This window comes from Cottoperca gobio, chromosome 16, assembly GCF_900634415.1.
Source record: "Cottoperca gobio chromosome 16, fCotGob3.1, whole genome shotgun sequence".
Lineage (NCBI taxonomy): Eukaryota > Metazoa > Chordata > Actinopteri > Perciformes > Bovichtidae > Cottoperca > Cottoperca gobio.
This window is the reverse complement of record NC_041370.1, coordinates 10,378,785-10,390,751: the sequence shown is the minus strand read 5'-3', so window position 1 is coordinate 10,390,751 and position 11,967 is coordinate 10,378,785. Positions and strand designations below refer to the sequence as shown.

General features: G+C 41.4%; 1 protein-coding gene across 5 annotated transcripts; it reads left to right on the top strand.

The window, feature by feature from the left end:
* Window positions 1-230: 230 nt before the first annotated feature.
* Window positions 231-11,715, top strand: snx27b (sorting nexin 27b). Of its 5 annotated transcripts, none has more exons than XM_029452325.1 (13): window positions 231-787; window positions 4,098-4,329; window positions 4,496-4,688; window positions 4,901-4,965; window positions 5,055-5,159; window positions 5,264-5,342; window positions 6,975-7,138; window positions 7,239-7,328; window positions 7,832-7,981; window positions 8,120-8,248; window positions 9,009-9,068; window positions 9,161-9,223; window positions 9,637-11,715. In XM_029452325.1, the coding sequence occupies exons 1-13, from the start codon at window positions 456-458 to the stop codon at window positions 9,682-9,684; spliced, it is 1,710 nt and encodes a 569-aa protein (XP_029308185.1). In that variant the 5' UTR covers window positions 231-455; the 3' UTR covers window positions 9,685-11,715. The 5 variants fall into 5 exon arrangements, with proteins under 5 accessions (XP_029308185.1, XP_029308183.1, XP_029308187.1 ...); XM_029452327.1 differs by having other exon boundaries at window positions 232-787; window positions 9,161-9,209; XM_029452324.1 differs by having other exon boundaries at window positions 232-787; window positions 9,161-9,209; window positions 9,339-11,715.
* The last annotated feature ends 252 nt before the right edge of the window (window positions 11,716-11,967 follow it).

Genomic DNA, 11,967 nt, shown 5'->3' with positions numbered 1-11,967 from the left:
TTTAGATATCTAAATAGGTGCAAATATATAACATGTCCCAATAAAAAACAACTTAATTAGAGAAACAGAAATATGGCTACATATTCTTCTTTCTAATCCCTGGATCCCTGTGACTTTTCTTGGGGCCTCTTGAGGGATCCCGATCCACAGGTTGGACACAATTGGCTTACAGTCAGGAAAAAAATAACACTGGCTGGCTCATAACTTGTCTCTATACAATTATGTGGCCTACACAGGAAAGGAAGCTCAACGAGCCACACGCAGAAAGGAGTCTGAAGTGACCCACATGGAACGCATCCTGGGGCGGGCTCGCCAATTATCGGACTCTGTCGGTTTTTTCCGGTGATCTCAGTCAGTTAGCTAGCCAAGCTGATTAGCCTGCTACTACAAGCTAATGTTTGTAGGATATTTATCGTTAGCGGAATTGGAGTGGATGATAGAAAGAGTATAGAAAAATGGCGGACGTCGAGGGACAAGGAATTTGTTCATCGGTCCCTCCGTTGCCTCACCCTTCTTCTCATAACGGCTCCGGTAGCGGTAACGTTACACCGGGCACCGGCGGCAGCTGCCAGACGGCAACCACCGTTACCTCAGGCCCACGGCTAGTTCGAATAGTGAAGTCTGACTCAGGCTACGGTTTCAATGTTCGGGGACAAGTTAGTGAAGGTGGGCAACTACGGAGCATTAATGGGGAACTGTACGCTCCCCTGCAGCATGTCAGTGCTGTCCTACCGGGAGGTGCCGCCGACAGAGCCGGTATTTCGAAGGGGGACAGGATTCTTGAGGTGTAAGTGGCTACTATCTTAGCTTAACCAACATCATATTGAAAGTAACGTACAAATGTCTCTTTCATCTCAGAATGATTGTTAGTGAAAAACGAGGCAAGCAGGACCCGTGAGCATCATGCAATGTGTCTGTAACGTTACTGGGACAGTCGGTCTCCATTAAGCCTGTATGAGCATGCACTATCATACTGCCCTTGCAGGGCAGAGTAGCCCTTCATCCTAATGAAAGGAGTGTCTGTGTTTGTCAGAGAGAAAAGAGCCCAGGGATCATTAGGAATTCCCGTCATACTGAAACCTATTCCACTCATCCACAGCATGCCAAATATTCTCAAGGCAACCCTTTTAGCTACACATTCACATCATTAGAACCAGATGCAGTTTGTAATAGGTCTGCACAACACACTGCATCTAGTAGCTATAGCTTGCTTTGCTTACATTGACCATAAAGGTTAAAACAAGGCGAATCAGTATCGCCAGCATCACTGAATTTGGTCAGTTAACCACACATGGCTTTGATGTTGCTATCAGTGAGCACTGATGTGTGCTGCTGCATTCAGGATAGTGGAGGTTGTCCTCACTGGCACGTTAGTATGCATGGAGATGGCTTGCTTATGTTAGGCTCTGTTGCTATGGAGAGGAGCACACAGCTCAGCATCTGTACTGGTGCTTCAGTGTGTCTGTTTGTGAATAAGGTGATGCAGAAAGGGAGGGATGTCTTCAGTTCAATTCTGATTGGCTTTCCTCTCTAAAATTCATTATGTCATTGGCTGGCTTTTGCACACTGCTTGGTTAATGGATGGCATGCAGTAACCTGGCAGTTTGTTGACCCCATTATTTCTGTGTGCAAGCATGTGCATGTACAGTATGTGTGTGCATTTTTGTAATCAAAGGACAGCCTGCAGCCCATTTAGTTTAACCCTGTATCATATTGGCTTTATCCATTGTCATGAATGCAATGTTTGTGTTCGTTTTCATTCCTACCCTTTGCACTAGTTTTTGCTTGCCTCAGTGTAGGCTTCAACTAATAATGCTTTACTAGCCTCATTCGGGACTGTCTCCTCCTGTGTCTCCCATGCAGTAGATGAGACAGGCCCAGATATGACTAGATCTTAACACATGTGCATAAAGCCTTTCTTCAAGGCACAGTGTGTACACAATAACTAAGTATGCACTCAGTGGAGTGCCTGCATACTAGCTGCAATGGTATACACACTCTATTCCGCTATTCTCTATGCAATCAATACTTCGTTGCACATTTAAAAACAACTCCTGCTTCCCAGCCTTCAATGTAGAATAATCTGTTCAGCTTCCTGCTTGATGATGAAGGTAATGTTAATGTTTAATACTCAGAACAATACACCATCCCTTCTCTTTTCCAGTTTATATAACGTGGCAGGTTTAGCTTTGAGTTTTAGCATGTATGTGTGCATCTTTGCTTGTGCGTAAGTGGAAGTAAGCATACATAGAGAATAGAAATAGAAAACACTCTACTCTTCAGCAGTAATATAACATAATACATTTACTATTATCTCAAATTCTAAAGACAGAAGAAATATGACAGGAACATGTGTCTTAAAAGCTATTTATGATGCTCAGAAGTGCTGATAATGCAAGTGCAAAGGGCACTACATCAGGTGCTTATTATACAGTCTTAAAGATGCTATAATGAAAGAGCTGCCAAAATGCTTCTGCGTCTGTATTTTGTGTTGTAGGAGACATTAGTTATTTCTGCTACTACACCTGCAAGATAAATTTATATCATATATAAATATAGTTTGATTTGTGCTCCCCCTATCGGTCTTTGCCTATTTCTACCTATATAACCATCTTTTAGCTTTGCTGTGTGCGCCTAGCTCAGAAGGCCTCCCTTGATTCGCTTGCATGTGCATGTGAAAGTATCTTTTGCCATTAAGTTATTAGGTATTAGAGAGCTTTGGCTGTGTGTCATGTTGTCACTGTTGTTATTGGGGAGACATTACACAGATATGTGTAATTGTTGTCAGTAGAACAGAGACTTTAGAATTCAGTTTATTTATCTGAGAAGTTTGAAGTATAACAACATATCTAACACTGACCTATTTTTGCAAAACTCAAAAAGCAAGCCATCATATTAGAACTTCATAGCCAGCTTTTACTAACCAATATATTCCACACAAATGGTGATTAAGATTTTCCCCAAGGTATTTACTGGGTTGCATTCAGGTTATGCAAATGAACATTGAAGTGACATTTGAGGCTTCTGTCTTTGGAAAACGTTCAAGGAGAAGGTACTTCAACTTATGCATCGTTCATGCGAATATTTGGAAGCTATTGTTTAAATTGAAAAAGTATGTTACATTAGCACAAAATGTAAAGAACAGAATCTTGTTATTTACTGAGTCTCATTCTGGCATGGTTTATATAACGCCTTTATTTTTGTTTTGAGTAAAGGTAACTATTGGTCAGGAGGCTACAGCACTGTCATCAGCTCTGACACATGCCTGCCAAAGGGCACACACCCAGTGTTACTCATGCTCAGCTGTGCTAATGACATAAACCAAAAAGTGTTATTCCTATGGTGGAAGATGTGAGTCCAAAGCCTCTGTCATTCTGCCACGCATACACAGAAGCTGTTTCACATGATTTACTTTATAACACTTTATTCACTTTCTGCCTTTTCATTCAGAACTTATGTTCCATTTAAGGCTCTCATGATTCAATGCTTTGCTCTTTCCCTTTGAGAAAAGCCTGCAATGCAAAGGCTGTAGAATCTGTAGTTTGTAGTATTATTATATTTGATCGCTTTATGTTGTGAGATATGTCTTATATTTTCACTCCTGGGTATGTAGGGTTGTCACAATATCAGATTTTGACTACACGGTGATCGTGGCCAAAATAATTCACGATAGCAATATTATGGTGATATCTATAGAAAGAAATAATAATAATGCTATCAGTCAAATTCATCTTTAACTTTGATTGTGGTGTGTTTATCTCTTTTTTTGTCAAATTAATTAGGCTACAATTATTTGTATTTAGCGCCTTGAGATTGCTTTTAGCTTTGAAAGGCGCTTTATAAATACAATTTTTTATTATTATTATTATTATTATTATTATTATTATTATTATTATTTGTGTGTAGGAAGGGTGACAAAGTGAGAACGGAAACATTAATTAATTGGTGCTGGATTATTTACACAATGTTATCAAACATGCCTCAGAATGTGCCATAGACACAAACAATGAAAGTAGGAGTCTTAGTAAAAGTGTAATATTTTCAGCAAGACAGTAGAACATTCATCACAATCATCTCTTCCTTCGTGTTTTCAATAGTAATAGTGTAAATGTAGAGGGAGCCACACACAAGCAGGTGGTGGACCTGATCCGGGCCGGAGAGAGGGAGCTGGTGCTGGCTGTGCTGTCCGTCCCGCCCCAGGAGGCCGACTGCCTAGATCCCGGAGACGACATTTCAGCCCTGTCCTGCTATGACTACTCCGACAAACAGGCCGTCCCCATCTCTGTGCCGAGCTACAAACACACTGAGCTCAACCAGGAAAAGTTTGTGGTGGGTGCACTTGTGGATGACTTTATAGATGGCTATTTGAGAGGAGGAGCTTTAAATTGGAAGCATGAATGGATGAATAAATGACAGCTCATACAATAGGATTGATCTTTTAACTCCCGTCATTGTTTTAAGACATTAATGTTTTATATGTCTCTCTCTCTTCCAGGTATATAATGTGTACATGGCAGGCAGGCAGCTGTGCTCCAAGCGTTACCGTGAGTTTGTGATCCTACACCAAAACCTGAAGAGGGAGTTTGCCAACTTTACGTTCCCCAAGCTGCCTGGGAAATGGCCTTTTTCCCTGTCGGAGCAGCAGCTGGACGCACGACGCAGAGGCCTCGAAGAATACCTGGAGAAAGGTCAGGCAGAGAGAAGTGGAAAGTTAGAATGTAGTAATTAGTATCATCCTCTTTGGTGTTTGTAAAGTTAAGTACTGGGGTAGAAAAGGTGGAAAGGTCTGGGAGAAATACTGTCCAGTCCAGAGTCCATAACTAAACTGGTTATGCCATTGTATAACCACTGTTATTTCACATAAACTAAATCTTTACCTTATCTTGTCCCTTATTTGCAGTTTGCTCTGTACGGGTAATTGGTGAATGTGACATCATGCAGGAGTTCCTGTCTGAATCAGATGAGGTAAAAAAAAAAACCTACATGTTTGTATCACTTTGTGGTCCTTTGCCTGTGACTCACCGTGCAGTTTGTCTCTCCTTCTCGTGACATAGAACTATAATGGCGTGTCAGATGTGGAGTTGAGAATAGCCATGCCCGACAAAACCACGCTCACCGTCAGAGTTCGCAAAAACTCTACTACAGACCAGGTCTACCAGGTAAACACATACACAGGCCTGAATAACAGTCATCCAGCAAATGTTTCACTCTTTCCGTTTTCCTTTTTTCATCCCCACTCATTCTGTCTCTCTCTCATTTTCAGGCTGTGGTTATGAAACTAGGAATGGACAGTGTAACAGGCAGCTACTTCGCTCTGTTTGAGGTCATCAACCACACCTTCGGTTAGTAAGAACATGTATCTGAGCTTTGAGTGTATGTGCTCCTTTTCTACGCTGAAAATGTTTCCCATCTTCCTTCAAAACACACATTTTGACTTCAACAGCCAACCTTTTCAAAATAATCTCAAGTGTCTATAGAGTGCCTTTGTGCATGTATATATTCATATATGTCACTTCAACTGGTCCTCACTTTCTCAAGGCTAGTGTGGTACAAGGATATGTCAGACTTTTGCATCAACTAAATGAATCTATATCAGAAGACGCAGTTATTTTCAACCCACGCAGCACCACTGAATCAATTCTCCATGTACTGTGTGCGCTGCAGAAACAGCAGTACAGTAGCAGTAAAAACGAGAGAGATTTTTCTTTTTGTGATCAAATTTTAATAGTTCAAACGAGAGATCTTTGATGAAAATTCAAGTTTTAGAATGCAGGTCACAAGAGTTCAGAATTGTTTCTTTAAGCCAAAAAAGGAATGAGAAGTTAAGCATTTTGTGTCCCTCAGTGTTGGGGAGAAAGTCATCCATGTTTTCATCATTTGCAGATTAGATTATCATAAATATTTGCATTCTTTCCACTCTCCAAACTCTCTTTTATTTCCAAATTGGAGTAAAGGCCGTAGCTAGAATTCTTCTTCGAGCAAAAACAAGATGATGAATTGCCACCCTTCCTCTCGCCTTTTCACACGGGTTACCTTTTAGTTTAATAGTTGACTTGAATATATGTGTCCTTACATTTAATGTGAGTGCCATAATGTATAACCAGAGTTAATTCACTGACCTTTTAACCAAACATACATCTGTTGGCTTCTTTAAAGTGCAGATACATTTCCCCATATTGGAACTACTGCCTAAGCTTCGACTAAATCCTGTCATCTGTTGGATCACCTCTTTAAATTGATCCACAGTCTTGCTTTCACTATAAAACCTTTATCACCTATGTAACACCTCTTGCTCTTGAGTTTGTCAGAATAGTCTGCAGCCATGCTGGTAGGAGGCTGTACAGCAGTGATTTGAGTTAAATGCTAACACATCTTAGTTACGTGTGTTAGCATGCTAGCATTTTTTTGGCATTCAACACAAACTACAGCTGAGACTGATAGGAAGGTCGTTAGCCTTAGAGGTACAGTAGATGGTCATAAACCAAAGTATTGGACAAATAAAAATGTATTTTGACCTGATGATGGAGAAGAGGAGAAGGGATCAACAAAGTCCGTAGGATTCAACCTCTGGGCACCATGAAGCCCGTAATATTTTATAGTTGATGTAAAATGGCCGCGCTCTGCTATTGAGCAAAGTTGATCTGGTCTGTTAGGTTACACCTGCCTGTTGTCTAACTTCATTTTTAGATCACTAGTTTGTGTTTGCAACACTAGTTGTCAGATTTTCCTTTTACTGCTGCATACCTACAAGATGGAGCATCAAGCAGAACATGTAGTATCTAGCATATTCAACACTAAATGCTCTGTTATCTTTACTGTGGGTTGAAAATGCAGAACGATAATAGATTTCAGCTTCAAACAAACATGCAAAAAAACAAAGAAGACCGAACAACAGTCTTTCCTCAACACGTATGATATCACTCTCCTTTCATCCCTCCCTCTCTCCCCTTCTTCTCTCTTTCTTTCTTCTTCAGTGCGTAAGCTTGCCCCCAACGAGTTCCCCCACAAACTGTATGTACAGAACTATACCTCAGCCATCCCAGGAACCTGCCTCACCCTGCGAAAGTGGCTCTTCACTACTGAAGAGGAGATTCTGCTCAATGACAACCAGCTTGCTGTCAACTACTTCTTTCACCAGGTGTGTGCATATGTCTGTCTTTTGTTTGTGGCGTGTGTATGGATATATGTTTTGCGGGTTTGTTTTAAACAGTTTCACCTGTTTGGACCTATCTTTGCAGGCTGTGGATGATGTGAAGAAAGGCTTCATCAAAGCAGAGCAGAAGTCCTACCAGCTGCAGAAGCTGGCTGAGCAGAAGAAGATGTCCATGGTCAGTTTGTCACACACACCAGACGCCACGCAGCTACTCTTAATACTGCTCCTGAGTAACTTACACAGACAGAGACAGCTAGAGTTACTCATTATAGTAATTATAGTGGGCTTATGTCATCCCCTCTATCCCACCTGTTCAGCCTCCTTTCACAGTGTGTAACAAAGTGGAAAAGGCACAGAGTCCTCTGGGGGGTCTACAGTGAGTGTGTGGGTTTGACTGGAGAGGAACTTGTGCGAGTGAGTTCTCTCCTGTCTGGAAATAGATTACCCTGTGTTTGGAGAGATTAAACCTGCCCCAGCAGGTAAATACTCACACCCTATTTTCAGATCAGTTGAGCTGCAGACAATAACCATAGTGTCTCAGTGTTCTCTGCTTTCTGGCTAATAAAGCTTAGAAGGATCCTGCATCTAAACTTCAGTCAGGTGAAGAACTGCATGTTGTAATGTATAGCTAACAAACAAACAAAAACACTTGTCTCCTCTCTCGTCTTTCTTTCTTAGTATCTGAATTTGTTGAGGGGCTGCGAGGGATACAATGAGATCCTATTCCCACACTGTTCCTGCGACTCCCGACGTAAAGGCAACGTCATCACAGCCATCAGCATTCACCACTTCAAGCTGCACGCCTGCACCGAGGAAGGGACACTCGAGGCAAGGGCAACTTTTTCTGTGTGTGTCTGTGTGTGTGTGTGTGTGTCTGTGTGTGTGTGTGTGTGTGTGTGTGTGTGTGTGTGTGTGTGTGTGTGTGTAAAATGGAGTGACTGTACTTAAGCCTCAATATTGTTCCAGAACCAGGTGATTGCATTTGAGTGGGGGGAGATGCAGAGGTGGGACACGGATGAAGAGGGCATGGCATTCTGCTTTGAATATGCACGAGGAGAGAAGAAACCACGCTGGGTCAAGATATTTACACCCTATGTGAGTATCACGCGCACATTACTACACATGTGCTATAGTACTCATATTATTCTAGTCAAAATACAGAAGCTACAGTCATAAAAATACATGAAGTTATGGAATGATAACTCATGGGAGAAAATATGATAATGTAAGCAAGCAGCTGGCTAACTTAGCTTAGCATAAAGAACGGACAAAAACAAAAAGTCTACCAGCACATCTAAAGCTCACCTCTCGTTTGTTTAATCAATACAAAAAAACAAAGTGTTGGCCGGTTACACTATTCATTGGCTGTGAGCAGTCGCCAGGCAACCAGCGGAGACTCCAAGAAGTTTGAAGGTTGAAGGTTGCAGCTAAGAAATAGTCTGGCACATAACTCTCCCTAAAACTGCAAATTTCCTTTTTACTGTTCATTTCTTGTGTGGATTAAACATAGCGATAATGTGTTAATTAGTAAGCTTTACAGATGCTGGTTGGTGTATTTTCTTACCATTTGACTTGACTTGCTGGCTAACTGTTCCCTTCTGTTTCCAGTCTTTGTGCTAAGCTAAGCTAAGCAGCTGCTAGTACCCTTATATTCAAAGTACAGACATGGACAAGTGTTATCAATCTCCTTATCTAACTCTTCGCCAGGAAGCAAATAAGCAAATTTCATAAAAAATGTAAAACTATTTATTTCACGGAAAGTATGTGAATCATGTCAACATCAATCTTCTTTGTCTATTGTTCATTTAAATGTCTGTTTCTCTCTTTGTATTTGCCGTGCATGGTCGATGTTCAGTTTAACTACATGCATGAGTGCTTCGAGAGAGTCTTCTGCGAGCTGAAGTGGAGAAAGGAGGTAATGACCATCTACGATCACACTAACCTGCTCTATTACAAGCCAAGTGTTTGTGTCCTTCACTCATACCTGCAATGTGTGTGTTTCCACAGGTGGAAGAGGAGGCTACAGACAAGGACAATAAGAACTGCAGTAAAGATGGTATGTGTGGCAAGGTAAGGCTTTGCCTGCCTCTGTCCGGTCTATCATTAATCAATAGCCTGGGGGAATTTCTCTGTTTTCTGTGTCAGAGTTTGTGTGTCTTCCTCCTGATTGCTGTTTCTGCTTCAGAATATTTTCCAGCTGCTGAGACACAGAAGGGATGGAGGCACCTAGGAAGGGAGATTGTTACCTCTTAACTCAACACCGTTGTCACCGACACCGGCCCTCATCTAGCCCCAGACCCAGCAACACTCAGCTATTAACTACATGTTCATCATTTACACTCCATCAGCTACAACCTGAAAAGCTACCCCCTCCCCCCCCAGACACATGAACTAGAACTCTTGAATCCAGCGCACCATAGTCATGCATTAAGCAGAGCTCTTGTCAAATCATGGATTCATGCAAGCCTTCTTCTTATTGGCAGGGACTTGAAGTGGAATGGGACTTGTACATGGGGACTACTCTGAAGTAGTCTCCTACCGGGAAGAGAAAGCTGAAGAGAATAAGGAAATATTGTCGGACTAACGAGGGAAAGTGGAAGCTCTTAGTGCTCGCTATGGGGAGCACAGATAACACTGATCAGCGATACTGAGAGTTGACCACAGGAAGACTCTTAGTTTCTCCATCTACGGATCAGAGCAGCAGTGTCTTCTTTGTCTTCTTGGCCAGTTGTTAGCGTGCAAGTGTGTATGTGCATGTTAACTATGCAGAGCAGGGGGGGCCCCCATAAGGCAAGGGGCCAACCAGAGCGAGGCCCTCAGAATGTAAGTCACATCCGAATTATGTCACATACATATATTTTCATGTATTTGCCGATCAGTTTGCATTTATAAAAGAAAACTATTAACATTGTAATGTGGCGAACGAGAGAAGAGAGAGAGAGAAAGCTGAACAATGTTAAACTTAAGACTAATGTTGCACTTTATCCAACAGTATTAACAAACTCCACACGTGGGAGATGTAACCTAAGAAGCAGATAGTGGGCATAATACTGGGACTAGCCTGTGCTTAGTTTACATTCATTTTTGACTGAATGACTACATTATGATTATGTACTGCATCATCAGATGGCGAGTGCAGCGTGCAGAGCCATGCATTAAACTTTTATGTATTTATATTATTATGTGAACACTCCACGCTAATGTTTTGAGGCCACTGTAGAGCAGCAGCGGTGTGGAGCACTGATCAGACTGTGGAGTACAATATGTTTAGCATGCATTACCCATAAGAGACAGCAGGGGTCCTTCCCCCTCCTTCTGCTCTCTCGCAGGCCTTGATTACTTTGTTTCAGAAAGCTCCCACAGGATTTATAATAGGCCTGTAATTTAAAATGCCTTTCCAATTGAAGCACTATTTATCTCTGTAGCTGGTACTGTTAAACCGCTCGTGCACTCCAGATTCAGGTTAAGTGGGAAGAGGATTTTTATTCGCAAAAAAGGGCAGCTTGCACACTTCATCAACATGATAGATATGAAGATTAATGTGCACATTCACTAAAGGCTTTGTAACAACTGATCACAGAGCTGCAGTGTAATTCAACGTCCTTCTAAATGAGCCCAGTTAATGTTCCCACGTATTAATAGCATAACTAGAATGGCACTCGGAAAGTGCAGAGCTCCGCCAATGACGTTTACATAAGTGAAAAATAATGTGTATATCTGCCTTGGGATTGGGATCCGCTCCAACATGTAATGGGTTCTTCCTTCTAACAGTTTTTATGAAAACTGGGCCAGTAGTTTTTTTCCATAATCCTGAACAGACAAACAGAACTGAAAGTGTAACCTCCTTGGCAGAGTTAATAAGGGAAAACATAATTATCTGATAATGCAATAGTGACTTCAGGCTGACAAATGCATAAGATAATGTAATTGCACATCATTAAACTCTGAATTTCTGACATTAGATGTTAATAATTGTCCAGTGAGATATTGTGACGTTGATATCTTAAAATCTAAATCGACTTACTGCGTTATCAACTCATTTGGAAGGACATTCGAAAGATACTGCATGTTCAGTCCAAATCAATATACTGTGTATATCATAAAATGGCTAATTCATGCAAAATCACGTGTAACAGACACGGGGGGTGGGGGTGTAAAGGAGGTTTAATTGAATGTGTTGAGCCTCGAATTTAGAGAACTGCAATCCTAAAGGCTGAATGCATTACCCAGGGTTCTTGTCTGTTTACTGGAGCGTGTCTGACATGGTCGATTGTCTGACATTGTCTGATCTGCCCACCTCCCTCTTTCTCTCTCTCATGCTGACTACAGTTTAGTGTCTCTAACAGTATTTATTTCAGTAAAAATAATATGTTAAATTTAGCATCTCTGTTAAGTTTCTCACCTGATATGGTTTGGCTTTCGAAAGAGTCACGCTGAGATTGACGACCCGCAGATTATTTGACATGTTGAAATGTAAGATTTAAGACAAAGTGTTTGGTTACGTCCCTTACTGTAATAAATTGTAACATATTCTTTTAAATAAACCGATTTATTGATGCAAAGTTGTGTGTGTGTGTGTGTGTGTATGTTTCTGTTTGTGATGAAGTTACACACAAGCAGAGTGAGATTAATCCTATGAAAGTGAGTTTAAACTCTTTCCCCAACTCTCACTTTGTGTCCCACTCTGTTTCCTTTCCTTCTCTTCTCTCCACAACTCCACCGTCTTTTAATGAGATCTGGGAGACAATTACCCAACATGCAGTGAAATGTCTGTTGCATATCGACCTGCATTGAGTGCCTGCACCCAGTAATTA